The sequence below is a fragment of the Eublepharis macularius genome, chromosome 3 (assembly GCF_028583425.1).
Source record: "Eublepharis macularius isolate TG4126 chromosome 3, MPM_Emac_v1.0, whole genome shotgun sequence".
Lineage (NCBI taxonomy): Eukaryota > Metazoa > Chordata > Lepidosauria > Squamata > Eublepharidae > Eublepharis > Eublepharis macularius.
The window spans coordinates 138,154,141-138,173,417 of NC_072792.1; the positions used below are offsets into that span (position 1 = coordinate 138,154,141).

The following is a 19,277-nucleotide window of genomic DNA, read 5'->3' on the forward strand; positions in this document are numbered from 1 at the left end:
TCATCTGCCCACCATCTTCAGCTATATTTATTATTGATTTATTTCATTCATACCTTGCCTTTCTTCACAATGGGTAACCAATGCAATTGACATTATTCCCATCTCCTCCATTTTATCCTCACAACAACCCTGTTTGGGATGAGAATGTGTAACTGGCCCAAGGCAACCCAGTAAGCATCCCTGGCAGAGGAGGGATTTGAACCTGGGTCTCCCAGACCCTAATCTAAAACTCTAATGACTACACTATACAGGCTTTTATATGGTGGCTGCTGTCGAGCAGTAGTAGTAGTAGTAGTAGTAGTAGTAATAACAACATTCAATTTATATACCGCACTTCAGGATGACTTAACACCCACTCAGAGCAGTTTAAGTATGTTATTATCCCCACAACAAAACACCCTGTGAGGTGGGTGGGGCTGAAAGAGCTAGAAGTATGACTGAGCCAAGGTCACCCAGCTGGCTTCAAGTGGAAGAGTGAGGAATCAAACCCGGTTCTCCAGATTAGAGTCCTGCGCTCTTAATCACTACACCAAGCTGGCTCTCAGCTAGATCTTATTGAATCATGCAAGCTGGATCTTATTGAGTCATGCAAGTTGGGTGGTATCAAGTCACCTGGTGGTTGCTGGCCAGTTCTCTCTCCAAGGCCAAAATAGCCTTGGAAAGGGCCTTGTCCCTTCCACTGCCTTTTCCTGACAGAAATCAAGGCTTGAAGGCATGCAATACTATTGTGGTTGACTAGCAACAGTTAGCAAGTTCCTTTGTTTCTTAAAGCTATAGGTGCTATTACTATTATTTTAACTCCCTGAAGTTTTTTTTTTTGATTTACCTGTAAACCTGAGGCTTTTTCAGGTTTATAGAAAGATTTGTCTTGTCTGTCCATAGTTCCAGTCTCTGGATTTAAGTATCCTCAGATTTGGTCATGTTGAGAATTAGACATATTGATAAGTGAAGTACCCACAAGAACTGGTGGGTGGCATCTCATTTCCCCGTCCTATTTTCTCCTTCCCCTTCCCTGAAAGACTCCATAGCCTGTCTCATATTCCTGATAATTTCAGGTGGGTAGCCATGCTGGCCTGCAGTAGGAGAGCCAGATTTGAGTGTAGTAGCACCTTCCAGGGTATAAACTTCTGAGAGTCAAATGTATCTGATGAAGGGAGCTTTGACACTCAAAAGCTAATGCCCTGGTAATTTTGTTGGTCTTTAAGGTGCTACTAGACTCAAATCTTTCTCTTCTCCTTTTCCTGCTTCCTTTAATCCTTTCCTTCCAACAGCCAGCCTACTTTTGTCTGCCTCCCTGTCTTCAGCTTTCCCTCCTTCCTTACCCTGGCAGTTTCTACCCAGGAAAACTAGGACTGCATGTTGTCAGCTGCCAGCCCAGTTGCGTAGCGGAGAACTAGCAAGAACGTGTGAATTTTTCCTTACATTCCCTTCCCCAATCTATTTCCTCTTGCCCTTGTCCTGGCAACCCCAATATCCTCACACTGTTCCCTGCTTCCTTCTCTGCTCCCCACCCACTTACCTTTTATATGCCCTCCATCTTTAGCTGTATTTATTATTTACTACCTTTATTCTCCACTTCACAATGAGGACATAAAGAAGCTTGTATCATTCTTCTTTCCTTCATTTTAGCCTCACAACAACTCTGTGAGATAAATTAGACTGAGAACGTGTAACTGGTTTAGACACGCAGTGAGTTTCCATGGCAGAATGGTAATTCAAACCTGGATCTCCTAGATCCTAGTCTGAAACTCCAACCACTATTCCACGCTGACTTTTGTGGGGGACTGCTGTAGAACAGTAGCAAGCAACCAGTCCTGGATAAGTCATACAAGTCGTGTGGTATCAAGTTGCCCTGTGGTTACTGCCAGGCCTGGCCCTGATGAGTCTTCTGTCAAAGTCCAAAACAACCCTGAAAAGGATGCTGCCTCTCTCCCCCTGCCTTTTACTCACAGAAATCAAGGCTCAATGGCTGACAATACTGTTGTGGTGGCCTAGCAAATCCCATAATAGCCTTCCTTTCTTAAAGGTAAAGGGACTGCTTATATTATTGGGTGTATTTTTTTAGATTCCAGATTTTTCTGCAAACCCAGGGCTTTTTCAGGATTGAAGAAATATTTCTCTTTTATGTTCATGGCTCCAATCTCTAGATTTACGTATGCACAGATTTTGCTTTGTTGAGAATTAGATGCATTGACACTTACATATTTCCATTTTCCAAACATAAGATCATCAGGAACCTCTATACGGCAAGGCAAAATAATGGTATCTCCATATACGGTATTTACTGTGTACAATCCAAGGCCTGTTAAAAAGAGAAAGGAATACTGAGTACATTGTAATTAAAATTCCTAGTTTTTAATACAGCTGAAACAAAATTTGTTTTCAAAATCTTATAAATTTATACTTAAACAATAAAACTATTATAAAGTGAATCAAATATATGTTTTATTAATGACCCTTTCTGTTATGTTTTGATCTATTATACTGATTCCCTATGCATGCATTTAAAAGGACAACTCAAGTTTGCATAAATCCCTAATGTTCTTATAAACTTTTTAATTCCACAAGATATTACGACCTGCACATTTTGCAAAATGCTCAGTTCAAGGAAAAGAAATCTCTTTGGTGTCTTTGGAATCTATTATACTCAGCTTCAATTAAACTATCGTCAGTAAAAAGGTTGGGAGCAAGTTGCCTAATCTGGTGAAGATGGAAGAACACCGACCTGGCAACTACCATGACCTGGGCCTCTATTGATAAGGAGGCATCCAGGACTATGCTCAAACGCCTCAAAGTCAACACTGGTGCAAGCAACGCCCCATCAAGGTTTGGGAGTCATAGTCGGAGTGAACATTTTTTAAAAAAATAAATGTTTAAATTCTTAAATGATGGTATCTATATGGTTAGTATTTTACATGTATAAATTGGTTAGTATTTTACATGTATAAATTAATCCAAAACAAATAAGAATGGTCTGGATAGCCTTTCCCCTAATTTGGAGAAAATAATAAGAGTTATTTTGCATGTAGCACATTCCCCAACTGTCCTTATTAACAACTGACAATGCTTAATTATCTGGTACTTATCCATGGAAAACAATTGTACCAATTATGTTTTTATTTAGCATTGGGGAAATTACAACTTGTACTAGTTTTTGATCTATACATCCAGATCTGCTTATGTAATTGTAAATGTTTCTGAACAGATTGGAGTTATTATTCTGTTCTACTTCTTTGAGCAACCTGGAAAAACAGCATATACATATTTTGATTTTCAAAAATGAAATAACAAGCACAATACATTCCATCGTGAGAGTATTATGCTAAACATTTAAATTTTAAAAAATGTATAATCCTAGACTGACAACACCCCAGGTTTAAATAGCATGCACTGCTTTCCTAAGAGTTACTCCAGTCTAAGCCCACTGAAATCAATGGGCCAACGCTGGAGTAATTCTTCTTAGGATTGCACTGAAAAGGTTAAAATCCAATGGAGCTATTTCATCAGTATAAAGATACTGCTCCAGTATAAATATACAGCTCCAGGATTTCTTGATGGAACCATCCGCGTTGGACTCATTCCAGTCCACCTTCAGGCACGGATTTGGCACTGGATAAAGGTAGGCATGCACTGCTGATTTTATTAGATCCGTCAGCAGCATTTGACACTATTGACTAGGGGTGTGCACCACGAAAAAATTCAAATTTCCCGCTTCTTCCTCTTCACTCACTCAATCCCCTCCTCCCCCCTCTCAACAGGCAGAAAAAGGCAGGAAGCTTGAAAGCAACACTTTTCTTGCTGTTTGCAAACAGCAAGAAAATAGTGTTGCAGCTGCTGCTGCTCTACCTGAAGCTTACCGAAGTGTTCTAAAAAGCTTTAGTAAGCTTTACTTTGGTATTTCTGAATCAGCTCAGCAATGCTGGGGCCAATTTGGAAATAACAATTCTTTCCAAAACAGGCCCAATTCAGGTTAAAACCCTGAATCAGAAACCCAAAGCGCATACCCTTACTCCTGACCACTCAGTTTGGGTCAATCACTTGGCTTCACTGGGGTGAGGGTAACTGCTCTGGCTTGGTTCTTCTCATTCCTCCAAGGATGCTTCTTTAGGGTGACCATTGGGGTGGACAAGTCAGCCTGGCAGGAACTCTCTTGTGGACTCCCTCAGGGATCGATTCTTTCTCCAATGTTATTCAATATTTATAAGCACCCTTTAGTAGAGATCGTCAGCGTTTCTGGAGTTGGGTGCCACCAGTTTACTGATGATAACCAGCTTGGTATCCTGCTGGACAAGCAGCCAAAAGCTGAAATCTCAGTTCTTGCCCAGTGCCTGGAAGCTTTGGTTGGTTGATTGAAGGATAGTTGGCTGAAGTTAAATCCATCAAAAACAGAAGTAATGTGACTGGTGCAGTCCACGGTAGTGGACCCTGCTCTTCCATCACTTGATGGAGTCCAGCTTACAGGAATTTGGGACTGTGGCTGTATTCCACACTACTCATGGAGAACCAAGTGTCCACAGTGACGATGTTGGCATTCTAACATCTCCACCGGCCCATCAATTATCCCTGTATTTGTCTCGGTCTGACCGTGCCACAGTGATTTATACTATGTTCACCTCTCATCTAGATTTCTGTAACTCTACGTAGAACTACTTTGAAGGCACTTTGGAGACTCCAATTGGTACAGAATGCAGCTGCTAGACTACTGACTGTTACACCAGGGTCAGTGCATATTACTTTTTTCTTGAAACAGCTGCACAGGATTCCAGTTGGCTTCTGAATCAAATTCAAGGCGTTGGTTTTAACCTTTAAATCCCTTAATTGTCTGGGATCCTCATATCTACAGGGCCACCTCTTCTAGCATAATCCCCTGCATGCTCTACAGTCTGCAATTTAGGACCTGTGGCAGTACCTGTCCCCAAATCTCTACTTGGAGTTTCCAAGCCTACTCATTCAATTCATGAGGATCACTATTCCCAGGTCCAGAATTTTGGAGGGGGACTCACTGGGAGGGGGAATATAATTTGAAATGAGATGGGTGTGGGAGGAGGATTGAACATGCTATCTCTGCCTCATTTGCTCCATGTTCTTCCACCCTATATAGTTTGTAATAGTGATGTACAAAATCTAGAGTGAAAACATGAGTTTATGGCACTCAAACCAAACAAACAGCTTCCCCAACCCACTCAACCAAATTATCTATTTTTATAGTGTCCTCTCCACCTGTTTAGATCATTTACTTTAAAATAGCCTGTGCTGGGCTGGTTTCTGAAATAATGTTGTTTAGCAAGCATATGGACTGGATCTAAGTAGAACAAAGCTCTCAGAATGAAATTATCTTCATAGGGATAGTCTCCCTTCCATCCATAGCAGACTTCCATTTTGCAATCATCTCTTTAACTTAAAACAAGTAATTGGCAAGCCTGTTCAGCATCTGAGAGGTCATGTATTGAAAGCTCTGTGCGGTTCTAATCTTTAAAAAAATCATCCGGAGCTAAAATCTCTTTTTATAGAGTAGAACATAGTTTTCTTCTAATTTAAAGTATGCTATACTTAGACCACTAGATGGTGCTAAAGAAATATCAGTTTTTCCTAAAGTTACATAAAGAACTCATATTAAGATTTGTAGATTGAGTTTCAGATTATATGACTCCCTCCCCCAATCCAGAGGAATAAATTCCTTTACCTAACATCAATAAACTATATTGTGAAAGAGCAGAAAGAAGAATGACATTTTAATTTTGCACATGAAATAAAGAGTTTTGATGCAGTGCCAAGAAAAGTCTGTAAAGCCATTTTGCTCTTGAATAAAAACTTGTTCTTGCTCTTTTAGAAGAAAAAAAGAGCAGAGAAATCTAACAGCTTTACAAGGACAAACACTAGTCAAAGACAGAATATTATTTTACACCTGATGAAAAGGAGAGTTGTTTGCACTCCTGCTAATGTACACTAAATATCATTACAAAAAAATGTCCTTATGGAAGTTTCCTTGTTGATCTCTTCCCTTTACTTCTCATGACTCATTTTAACTCTTCCAAGTTGTTATGGTAACAAGTGTACACTACCAAACATTCAACGTTTACAACTTTAGGAATGTGAATGAAGCCGGCTGACAACATTCAGGCTATGCTATCCCTAGTGGCTGTTCATAAAAAAGAAAGCTCCCATCTGATTTTAAACCAAACGCTTAAAAATACCATGTAAAACAGCCTGAAAGCAAATACAAATGTTTTCTATTCCTGACAATGTTTCCCTACATTCAAACACAACCAAATTGCATACGCAAGTAAATCCACACTGACAAAAGTGAGCAGTACTCTGACATTTTAAAGATAAACACATGTATTGTAGTATCAGCTTCACACCCACCAACCAACAATTTATAACACAGTGGGGACAAAAATGCTATGAAAAATAATCAATAGGTTTGTGATATTATATACAAAGGCTAATCACACCTAAAAGCAAAATTGATTGCCCTACGTCTATCAGCATGGCTGCAAAATGGAGATACACACAGCCTATGTAGAGATTTTTGTTAATTAAGTTTCAGGTAGGTAGCCATGCTGGTCTACAGTAGAAAGCCAGATCTGAGTCCAATGACACCTTAGAGACCAACATAATTTTCAGGGTATATGCTTTCAAAAGTCAAAGCTCCCGTCTTCAGATGTCTTAAAGTTCCCTTCTTCAGATACTTGAAGAAGAGAGCTTTGACTTTCAGAAGCTTATACCCTGAAAATCTTGTTGGTTTCTAAGATGCAACTGGACTCAAATCCTGCTTATAAATTCAGGGGACTCATCTAATATGCATAACAATATTAGTTTATAGTTTTCCAAAGAAGCTCTGAGCAAGTTTATTGCTTTTTAGAAGCATGGTTGAGTCATCAAGTAGAGGACGCAGGCCTTCCCCTCCCCAAATAGCTGCCACTCAGGATCAGCCAGGAGAATTAACCAAAAGGTTGGGTCATGTGAGGGCATCCAACCTCTTAAGAGACAAAACACTGAAGAGCAGCCCCCTTCTACTGGATATATTTTCCTCATGGCACCTGTCAAGTACAGAATATTAGTGGGAATATTAGTCATATTTAGGGGTGTGCACACCCAAAAGATTCGAGTTTCTTGCTTCGGGTTTACCTGAAGTGGGGAAAAATCTGGAATTACCAGAATCCCAAAGTGGATACTGGTATTTAGCTTGCTTCGGTATGCTCCATAAATATATGGAGCATACTGAAATGAGGGGGAGCAAACCCCCCACCCCTCACTCCCCTGGGGCAAACCCCTCCACCCCTACCCACCCAACTTACCTGGCTGGAAGAGAGAGGGGAGGCCAATCAGCTGGACAGTGCTACCACTGCCGCCAGGGGGAGGCTGGGACAGCCCAGGACCAGCTCCTCTGCTGCCACGCCACTGCCTGCGAGGCCCACAGTGGCCAGCTGGCTGGCGGGGAAGGCCGGAGCTGGCTCCTCTGCTGCCTGCGCCACCCCCTCCACCACCGCAGCAGCCAGCTGGGCAGCAGAGAAGGCTGGAGCTGGGTCCTCCATTGCCGGTGCCACCTCCTCCTCTGCCACAGCAGCCAGCAGGGCGGCGGGGAAGGCCTGGATCAGTTGCTTGGTGGGGATCTCCCTGCCAAACAGCTGACCCGCAGGTTTACATGCCCCTTTCCATGCTGCTTCGCAGTGGCAATGAAATGGGCATTTAAAACCCCGCCAGCTGGATCAGCTGCTTGGCAGGGATCTCCTCAGCCAAGCAGCTGATCTCAGCGGCATGGAAAGGGGCATTTAAATCCCTTGTCCCAAAGCTTCCTGAAGTGATACAAATCACTTTGAGAAGCCTTGATTCAGGGTTTCCAAATTGAGCCCAGCATGCTGGGCCCGATTCAGAAATCCTGAGTCATTGAGAATCGGGTCTGATTCAGTTACTTTACCCCTGGGGATGGGCGGTATATAAATTGAATAAATAAATAAATAAATAAATAAAACCAGAAACCTTGAACTTAATATTTTGCACTGAGCCTTTGAGGGAAAGTCTTCTTTCAACATTGGAGATTTGGCCAGAACTATGGGCAGACCATCATCTGCTGAAGGAAAAAGTGAATATGGCCCAAACACCCTGCACAATGGAGGGTCCAGTTAAAATGATTCACCCACAAAGTCTCATGGTCCCTTCTGGATTCCAAAATGCCTTGGAGGATTTTAGAATTCCAGAGACATGCTCCATAGAAGCTGTTGAAGGAGCATGGAACGCAAAGCTTCTTAATGCTATTGACACCACTGCTCCATGCTGACTCCTCTGGGCCTTGGGATGGAAGCCAGCCCCATGCTTTACCACAGAGCTGGCTGACAAAGAAGGTTGTAAGGTGTCAATAAAGATGCTGGTAAAAAACTCACAAGGAAGCTAATAGAGCATTCTACAGAACCCATTGGACGACCTATGAAGCAGAAATGAAAACAGTAAAGAAATGTTATTTCTTGGCAATCATTGCGTCGGCTAGCTCACAACCATCCAGACATCTCCTAACCCCTAAATTTGAGCCTTTACAGTCCCAAGAACTGACAATTAGCTGCGAGGCTGTTGCTAATTTTTTTGCTGATAAATAACATGAGTACGCTCTGATCTAGCTGCTAGCTGCAATGTAGATGAGAGGGAAGAAATGCTTAATACACCACCTAGTTTACATCTGAACTGCCTTGAACCAATTACTACGATAGATCTTAACAGGATCCTGACATTTATGAAAACTACTACTTGTGCCCTCGATCCTTGCTCATCTTGGCTGTTAAAATCAAGTAAGGACCACATAAGTGAACCAATGAGGTCAACTGTAAATCAATTGCTAACTTATGGCACCTTCCCCGGGCCACTCAAAGAGGCAGTTATCCATCCACTAATTTAAAAACCATCCTTAGACAAAACTGATGTGGCAATTATCGCCCAGTCTCTAATCTGCCCTTTCTGGACAAAGTGATTGAAAGAGCAGTAACTGACCAACTCCAGATCTTTTTGGATAACCATAGTGCTCTGGACCCTTTCTAGTCTGGATTCAGACTGGGGCATGGGACAGACACAGCACAAGTACCAGCCATGTCTCCGTATTGCTCCTCCTGGATCTATCTGCAGCCTTTGACACAGCAGACCATGCCATCCTGTTGAAGCATTTAGAAACAGAAGCAGACATCAAAGGATGTGCCCTGGACTGGTTTAAATGATTTTTCATGGAATGGACTCAAAGGGTTGCTGTCGGAGATCAGCTATCTCCAGAATGGGAGCTAACTTGTGGGGTTCTGCAGGGCACAATCTTATCTCCCACGTTATTCAACCTCTATGTAAAGCCTTTAGGAGAACTCATTTGCAGCTATGGAGTTGGATATCACCAATATGCAGATGACACCCAACTCTATATCTCACTATCCAGGTTCCCACAAGATGCAGTAGAAATCTTGGATCACTGCCTGACAGCTGTGGTAAAATGGGTGAAAACAAAACAAATTGAAACTGAACACAAACAGGACGGAAGCGAGGCTTGTTGGGAAGGCAGAGTTCTTGAAGAACATTGTACTCTCCACTTTTGATGGAGTTTGTTTGACCCTTGCAGACTCGGTTAAGAGCCTAGGGGTAATACTGTATCCAATGCTACTACTAGAAAAACAAGGCAACCTCAAAAACGCTTTCTGCAACCTCATTCTAGCCTGGAATATGGCTTCTTATCTCAACATAGCTGACCTGGATCCATGCTATGGTAACATCAAGACTTGGCTATTGTAATGCACTATACATAGGCCTCCCATCTAAGTTTACTAGGAGACTCCATTTGGTACAAAATGCGGTGGCTCAACTGTTATGAGGAATGAGCAGGAGCATGAACATCACTCCCATCCTGCAGTCACTCCATTGGCTACCTATTAGTCACTGTGCTGAGTTCAAGGTATTGATTATCATATACAAAGCTCTTCACGACCATGGCCTGGCATACCTATGGGACTGCCTCCCTCCCTATGCTCCTCCACAGCAGCTTCGCTGATCTAAACAGGGTCTCTTGCAGGTGCCACCCTGCACATGGGCAAAATCAACAGCAGCCAGTACAAGGGCTTTCTCTGTAGTGGCCCCTACCTATGGCTTGAAAATCCCAGCAGCGGTTGCCATAAGTCAGCTATGACTTGAGGATATTCTCCACCACCACATGGGACTGGAGGAGAAAGGGTTGAGATATCAGCATTCACATTAAGGCTTTGCTCTTTGGAGCAGCTCAGGACTTCATGGCCATAACAACTCCTTCAAGTAATATTGTATGCCTATAGCTAGTCATACCCTTTATTTGGTGTTCTTTTCAGGATGCAAGTCTGGGAGTGGGGATTGGGGGTGGTTTACCATATAGCATGTGGGGCTTAGACTAATGGAAGCTCAGAACCCCTGCATGGATGGCCTACTCTTGGAGTAAAATTGAACCAAATGGTTTCCTAATTGCTGTGGTGGGATTCTAGAATACAGGTGTGCATTTTGGAATTCCCAAGCCAAAAATATACATGGAAATAGTTGTTTGGGATCATTAGCATGATTTTCCAGAATGGCCACATGAATTCCAGATTCTTTGGCATTATGAAAAGAACCTCCCCATCTGCAAAATTCGTGTTGCTTTTTAAGTTAAGTTTCCATCATCTTAGAGCCAAGCTACAAGTGATGCCTGACAAGCTACAAGTGACGCCTGTTGCAGCTTGGCTCTCCATTTAATTGAAGTTTGCAGAGCGGCAGTCTATGGGAGGGAGAACATGCGGTTGGGAGGGGAGTGCAGGCATTGGGGTCTTTCCAGGAGCCCCCCTTCCCCTCTGCTGGGTGTGTGTGGGCGGTTTCTGTAAACTTCAATTAAATAGAGAGCCAAGCTGTAAGACCAGGATGCCTACATTTCCCATCAAAATTTGAGGGAAGCTGACAAGTGTCCAACCTGTATCAGGTGTCACTTGTAGCTTGGCTCTTAGGCAGGAGTCTTTTCCCCCCTCTGAATCTCCAAATTTTTAAGGCAGTGGCCCGGTGAAGGTAGCTTCCAGCTGCTGTAAACCTAGCACAGGTCCTGGCAGAGCTGAAGTTCTGACTTGCTCCTTCTCTTTTCCCCCTCTGCAAATAGGATAGCTTGGGGCATCATGTTCAGGGGCCTATAGAATTTGGCTCTTGGACTAATCCATTTGAAACTTGGTGGTTCTTCGGTGGACAGGCAACAGTGGACAGGCAACTAGTGCCATGGCAAATTCAGTGTCATTTGGTTGAAAAACAGCCACTCCATTCCCTCTCCAAAAAATGTTCCCCTTAGGGAATAATGGCAGAGCTGTAGATTGGGATGGGACAGGGAAGTTTTCTGCAAATGAAGCCTTCCTTGCAAAGAAACAAACCACAGACCACAACAAAGAAGGATGGTAAATGCAGAGTTTTCAGCAGAATGGTGAAAGCTGACGCTCTTCTCTTAGGGCACCGCTTGACCACCAGTTCCCACCGTAGGTTTCAGTAGAGAGAATTGCACCTGCGCCAAGAGGCACCCATTTTAGCAGTGCAAAAAACCAAACCCCTCTTTTCAATCTGCTTGAAACTCAGGGGACCTGTACACCAGTACACCATGTTCTATACAAATTTGGTACCATTATCTTTGTAAACAGCCTCAGAGTCCTAAATATAGTTCTCATTAAAAATAAGGAACTTTAACTCCCAAACGTAAAAAACCACACAGATTTGGATCCTGAATCAGTAACGTCCTACCCCCAAATCGGCAATCAATATCAACCCCCCCCCCCCCCCAAATCTGGATCATAAATTATACGGATTTTTTCTTGGAGTATACCACTACACTGGAATATGGAGAGTATATCTTATTTTTATCCTGTTCTTCCTACAAGGTGCTAAGTGAGGTGCACATTTTATCTTTACAACAACCCTATGAGATAGGCAGAGAGAGTGGCCTAGCATCCTCCAGTTTCACAACTGACAGGGAAGTTGACCCTGTGTTTCAATATTGGTTGTCACATACAAGTGACATGCCATGTTCCTTCTTCACGTTGGCTCTTGTCTAGCTTTCCCCTTTTCCTTTACAGAACTGAGAAACTGAGGCAGCACAGATGCTGGGCCAGTCATGGTTGGACAGTGGAGGAGGACTTGTACCAAGATTTAATGAATGTACAGCTCATTTTAGAACTTAAACATACTTAAAATGTGTGGCAGCAATAATAGCAAAGGAATTATCCTTCTCCTCTGCACAGTACCACCTGGCAATTCTGCTTAGGGTTATAAGAAACCTTGTTCATCTTGGCTCCTGAGAGCAAATAACAGACCTCTTAGCTATGACCAATTTGTGTAGTTCTTTCAGATACAAATAATTCATATTTGCTACAACTTAAACGCCACGACAACAATTACAATGATCCTTCTGGAGGAGTCCATTTGCCATGTTCACAAGGACATCTTTCAATTATCTGACAGTATGTACAAGTTTAAGATTAAAAAGACCATATTGCATATATTTGCACAAGACTTCCATTCATCTTTGTTCCATAATTTCAAAATGTCCAGAAATTCTACATCTCCAGCCCTGTGGCCATTGGCTTATGAGGTACCCAAGGTTCTATGTTGCCCTTCTCATTATTTAAAATGATGCTGCTTGGAGAGACTATCTGGAGATTTCAAGCCATCAAGACACACAGAAATAAGGAGACATACTAAAGTATATTGAGATGGTAAAGTACTTATCATAGAATCATAGAGTTGGAAAGGGTCTTACAGATCATCTAGTCCAACCCCCTGGCCAATGCAGGAAAAGCCTAAAGCATCTCTGGCAAATATTTGTCCAACCTACCACATCCCTAAGCAGCTGATTCCTCTGCTGAATTACTTTTAACATGAAGAAGTTTTTCCTAACATCCCGCCGGTACCTTCCCTCCTGTAGTTTAAACCTGTTGTTTCGAGTCTTATCCTCTGTTGCTAATTGGAACAACTTCCTTCTCTCCTCTAAGTGACAGCCTTTTAAATACTAAAAGAAAGTAATCATGTCTCCACTTCAACCTCCTCTTCTTCAAACAGAACATTCCCAGATCCCTCAGACTTTCCTCGTAGCACTTGGTCTCCAGGCCCCTGATCATCCTCGTTGTTCTCTTCAGCACCTGACCTAATGCGTCCACATCTTTTTTGAAGTGAAGCCTCCAGAACTTCACACCATACTCCAGGTGCAGCCTGAACAACATGGTATATAGCGGGATAATAATATCCTGTGATTTGGATGTTACGCCTATGTTGATACACCCTAAGATTGCAATCTTCTTTTTTGCTGCTGCATTACACTGAATGCTCATATACAGATTCTTATTTACCCATATCCCAAGATCTTGTTTGCCCATACTGCTACCCAGAAGTGTATCCCTCATCCAGTATGCATGCTTTGCATTTTTGTTACCCAGATGGCAGTGTAAGCGGGTGAGAGCTGGCACTTATCCATGTTAAATCACATCTTATTCAAAGCTGCCCACTTTTCCAGTGTATTCAGATCTTGTTGAATTCTATCCCTATCTTCAAGGGTATTTGCTACTCCTCCTAGTCTAGTGTCATCTGAATATTTAATGAGTAATCCCTTTATACCCTCGCCCAGATAATCTTACTATATAATTGAGTAAGTGTATTTCAGACAACTCACTTTATACCCTGGTGTACCACCAGAGGGCGCTGCCATGGAGGGAAGCCTAGGCAAGGCACCATGTACCTCCAGAAAACATGCCATGGTGGGAAGCCCAGGCCAGGAGCAGGATGGGAGCAGGTGGCAATGCCCGCCTCCCACCCTCACACAGCTGGTATTAGGAGTGGAGAAGGTGGCAATGCCCACCACCCAACTTAACCCAGTTGGTATTAGGAGCTGAGTAGGTGGCCATGCCCACCCCTGCCTTCACCCAGCTGGTATTAGGAGCGGAGCAGGTGGCAATACCTAACCCCTGCCTTAACCCAGCTGGTATCAGCAGTGGAGCAGGTGGCAATGTCTCCCCCACCCCCTTTGAACCAGCTGGGATCAGGAGCAGGGCATTTGGTAGTGCCTGCCCCCCGTCTTAACCAAGCTGGTATTAGGAGAGGAGCAGGTGGCAATGCTCACCCCCCGCCTTAACCCAGCTGGTAATAGGAGTGGAGCAGATGGCAATGCCTGCCCCTGTCTTAACCCAGCTGGTATTAGGAGCGAAGCAGGTGGCAATGCCAACCCCCTGCCTTAACCCAGCTGATATAAGCAGTGGAGCATGTGGCAATGCACACCGCCTGCTTTAACTCGCCTGGTATTAGGAGTGAAGTAGGTGGAATTTCCCCTCCCACCTTAACACAGCTGTTATTAGGAGTGGAGCAGGCGGAAATGCCAACCCCCCCTCACCCGGCTGGAATCAGGAGCAGATCATATGGCAATACCTGCCCTCCTTCACCTGACTGGAATCAGGTGACAATGCCCCCCAACCTTAACCCAGCTGGTATTAGTGGCGGAGCAGGTGGAAATGCCTACCCCCCACCATCACCCATTTGGAATCAGGAGTGGAGCAAGTGGAAATGCCCACCTCGCACCTTCATCTGGCTGGGATCAGGCACAGAGCAGGAGACAATGCCCTTCTTCCCTTCACCCAGCTGGGATAAGGAGCAGAGCAGGTGGCAATGCCCGCCCTCTTCAACCTATCAGCAATGCCCATCCTGTCTTCACCCTGCAGGAGTCAGGAGCCAAGCATGTAGCAATGCCTACTACCCCTTCAACCTGCTGGAATCAGGAGCAAAGCAGGTGGCAAAGCCCGCACCCCCTTCACCCAGCTGGGATCAGGAGCAGAATAGGTAATAAAGCCCACCTCCCACCTTCACCTGTCAGGATCAGGCACAGATCAGGTGGCAATGCCTGTCTCTCTCTTCACCCAGCGGGGAGCAGGTGGCAATGCCCACCCCCCCCCCTTCAACCAGCTGGGATCAGGCTCAGAGCAGGTGACAATGCCTGCCCCCCCTTTACCCGGCATGTATCAGGCATGGAGCAGGTAGCAAAGCCCAAGACCCCTTCACATGGCCGAGATCAGGCAGATCAGGCATGGAGCAGATGGCAATGCCCACCCCCCTTCTTCACCAGCTAGAATCAATGACAGAGGAGGAGTGAATGTCTGCCTGGCCGCCCTCCCCTTTCTTGAGCCCATTGTATTTTTCCCCACAACGGGCTTTGTTATAATAATATTGAAAAGCACCGGGCTCAGGACCAAGCTCTGTGGCACTCCACTGGGCACCTCCCTCCAACATGATGCCATTAGCAAATACTCTTTGGGTGTGGTTATGCAGCCAATTCTTTATATATTTAATGATCCTTCAGTCCAGTCCAGTCCACAGTCCACCAGTTTACCCATCAGGAGGAATTCTGTCAAAAGCTTTACTGAAATCAAGATAAACTACATCGACAGCCTTCCCGCAATCCAGCAAGCCTGTCACTCGATTATAGAATGATATGTGGTTGGTCTGGCAGGACCTGTTGGGGACAAATCCATACTGACTTCCTCCATCACCACGTTGTCCATCAGATGCTTGCAGACTGATGCCTTTAATATCTGTTCCAGTATCTTCTCTGGGACAGAGATCAGGCTGATTGGCCTGTAGTTCCTAGGATCGTCCTTTTTTCCCTTTCTTGATGGTGAATAATAATAATATTAATAATATTTGATTTATATACTGCCCTTCAGGATGACTTAACATCCACTCAGAGCGGTTTACAAAGTAATCACCCTGTGAAGTGGGTGGGACTGAGAGAGCTCCTAGGAGCTGTGACTAACCCAAGGTCACCCAGCGGGCTACAAGTGGAGGAATGGGGAATTAAACCCAGTTCTTCAGATTAGAGTCCTGCGCTCTTAACCACTACACCAAACTGAAACTTAATCCAGACAACACAGCTGTGAGTGTGGAATAAGTTCAACATAAGAATAGTTCAGCCTGATTTGTATATGATTCCATCCCCCATCCCCACTTTTTGTCTTTAGACAAAAGCAAATGATCCAAGTCCCTCACAGGACAATTTATCAGCTCAACTTGGCTCACCAGTTGTGACCATTCCTGAAGAAAGCTAACATTGCCACAGTAACATATGCATTTGAGAACATCTGATTAGATTCTTATTGTGATAGGTACATAAGGCTGCCCTTGAAGATGGTTCAAAAATTGCAATTGGAACAAAACACAGCTGCAAGAAAGCACCTCTCATCTCACTAGCTTCCAATCTGTTTCTGAGACAAAGTGCCAGTTTTAATCATTAAAAGCCAAAACAGTGAGCGTCCAGCACACCTGTAGGATTTCCTCTACGTATACCAATCTGCTCAAACATAGTAGTCAATGGATGATGTCTTCTTGTAGGAACTGACTTTAACAACAACAACAACAACAATAATAAAGGACTGTTACAAGTACATCAGGTAGTGGAAGAAGAAAAGAGGGGCTTGAATGATTACATCAGTAGAAGTACAGAAAAATTACTTCAGGCTGTGAAAACAGAGAACATATTAAAAACAACTGAAACAGGCTGAGTACAAGAAGAAATAGTTTGACAATAGATTAAATGGCTGGAGGAACAAACCCTACATGGGCAACATCTAAAAATATTGAAGGAAAAAGTGACAACAGCCTAACTTGGGCATGGTTGAAGATGGGTACAATCAAGAAATAAACTGAAGGTCTGATCTTCGCAGCCCAAGAACAAGCATTGCAAACGAATGTTACGAAAGCCAAAATGCAGAACATCAGTGAAAATTCAAAATGTCGACTTTGCCAGTAAAAAGATGAAACTGTGTCCCATCTTATTTGTGAATGCAGCAAAATTGCACAGATGGATTACAAAGCTAGACATGACAGGGTCGCAAAACTGATTCATTGGTAATCAAGTAAAAAGTATAATCTGCCAGTATCAAAGAATTCATGGGAACATCAGGTGGAAAAGGTGCTAGAAAATGATCAAGTCAAGATCTTGTGGGATTTTAGAATACAAACTGATCGACACCTTGAATACAATACACCAGACATAACAGTTGTGGGAAATCAAAAAGTTTGGATAATAGACATTGCAATTCTGGGCGATACCAGAATTGAAGAAAAAGAACAAGAAAAAATGATTAAATATAGAGATCTTGCAACAGAAACCACCCAACTATGGATGAAAAATACAACAGTAGTTCCCATTGTCATTGGGGCACTGGGAAGTACTTCGAAAAACTTTGCAACTTATATGGAAAAACTGCAGCTTTCTGACATAACACCTACAGAACTGCAAAAGACAGTGTTACTTGGAACAGCATACATATTACACCGATACATGGCTGATACTTAGGTCTCAGGTGGAAACTTGTATCAGCTCAGGAAGGCCAATCAATGATAATATGCGCTCTTTATTTATTATTGTGTTGCGTGTAATTCGAATAACAATAACATTTGATTTCTATACCACGCTTCAAGATAACAATGTCACACTCTGTGGTTTATAAAGCATGTTATTATTATCCTCAGATTAATCACCCTGTGAAGTTGGGTGGGGCTGAGAGAGCTCTGAGAGAGCTGTGACTGACCCAAGATTCTCCAGATTAGAGTTCTACTGCTCTTAACCACTACACCAAACTGAAACTCAAAGCAGAAGAGCTCATTGGAGTTTCATGCATAGAACTAAGAGATATTTTTTAAAAAAACAGTAGTAGTCAGTGCAGTATCAATTCAAATCAGAAAATGGTGCAGCAAACATACAGATCCTTATATAGGAGCTGTATGTTTGCCACAATGGTGCCAACAGTAGTTTTGCAAGACTGCTACAAATCTTACTGTTTTGGTTGTGACAACTGTTGTGAGTTGTCTTGAACTCTAAAGGAAATATGGAATATGTATAAACAAACAAACAGGAGCTCCATTTAAACTAAGTGAAGCCCTGAAATCCATTTTACCTTAAAAGTTTAAGATATACTTATGAAAACCAGCTTGCGTACCTTAGTCGATTAAAAAAAATCTTACTCCAAATTCAAATTTCCACAAGAAAATTGACATGAAAATTCAGATCACCTCTTTTTATAGTGTAAAGGAATTCTGACTGCTTCCTGGATCCTCAAGAAGGCTGTTGATTCTTTAAGGTGGGGATGGGGGATGTCAAATAGCAAAATTCCAAAAGACTGGCAAGTGAAACCTCACTGGCCAGGATAGACTGCCACTAGTTTTTTTTTTAACCCACAGCTTGAGACCAAGAGGCAAGCCTTAAACCTCCTGCATACTAACAGGTGAAACCAACCTAACATGGTATGCACGTTGCACATGAGATTCAGAAAACAAGTAATTATGTAGTTTATGGCAAATTGGCTATGGTACTGGATTCAGACTGAAGCTGCAATACTTAATAACTCCACATCAATATAGGTAAAGGAAATTAAAGAAAATGCAGAAATAAGAAAACTGAAAGTGTGTAGGTAGGTAAAAAGGTAAAGGTAGCCCCCTGTGCAAGCACCAAGTCATTACTGACCCATGGGGGATGTCACATCACGACGTTTTCTTGGCAGGCTTTTTATGGGGTGGTTTGCCATTGCCTTCCCCAGTCATCTACACTTTACCCTCAGGAAACTGGGTACTCATTTTACCAACCTCGGAAGGATGGAAGGCTGAGTCAACCTTGAGCTGGCTACCTGAACCCAGCTTCCGCCAGCATTGAACTCAGGTCGTGAGCAGAGCTTGGGCTGCAGTACTGCAGCTTACCACTCTGTGCCATGGGGCTCCTTGTAGGTAGGTAGGAGAAGCAAAAATTACAGGCTAATTAGCTAAGCTAAAATCCTTGCAAACCTACTCTAGATGTTACCTTTCAGCAAGTCACAAAATCAAAATGGGAGCTTTAGGCTCTTGGGTCCAGAAGTCCAGAGAACAACAGCAAAAAGGACACTAGTGACAGGAATCCTCCAGTGACATCATATTCAAAACAAAGCAAGAGTTTATTCCAAGAAGGATTAAAAATGGTTCCCCCAGGAAGTAGTGTTCCCCAAAAGGTGGAAGATAAGACTAAAAGACAACTTTTTAAAGGCCAGCTGCCCACAGCAAGCTGTCCACCAACCAACTTAGCCAGTCAGAAAAGACTTAACCTGTGATGACAGGCTCTGCAGTCACTTGCCTTCACAGGCAAGGCAAAAATCGATTACTCCACTGCCATAATGCTGCATGTTAACAAGCTAGAATGCTGGTGTCAGCCTCCCTCAAGCTTTGTCCTTGAGAACTTGTTAAGATTTAGCACCTGTGGCCCAGTTTCCAAGATGAAGTTG

General features: G+C 43.2%; 1 protein-coding gene across 2 annotated transcripts in view; it reads right to left on the reverse strand.

Annotated features, from left to right (window-relative positions):
* ALCAM (activated leukocyte cell adhesion molecule) overlaps positions 1-19,277 on the reverse strand; it is a 248,981-nt gene that overhangs the window by 94,239 nt on the left and 135,465 nt on the right. For both annotated transcript variants that reach the window (XM_054974224.1, XM_054974225.1), the window contains exon 2: positions 2,202-2,302. In XM_054974224.1, coding sequence (XP_054830199.1) covers positions 2,202-2,302 — 101 coding nt within the window. The remainder of the gene's footprint in view (positions 1-2,201; positions 2,303-19,277) is intronic.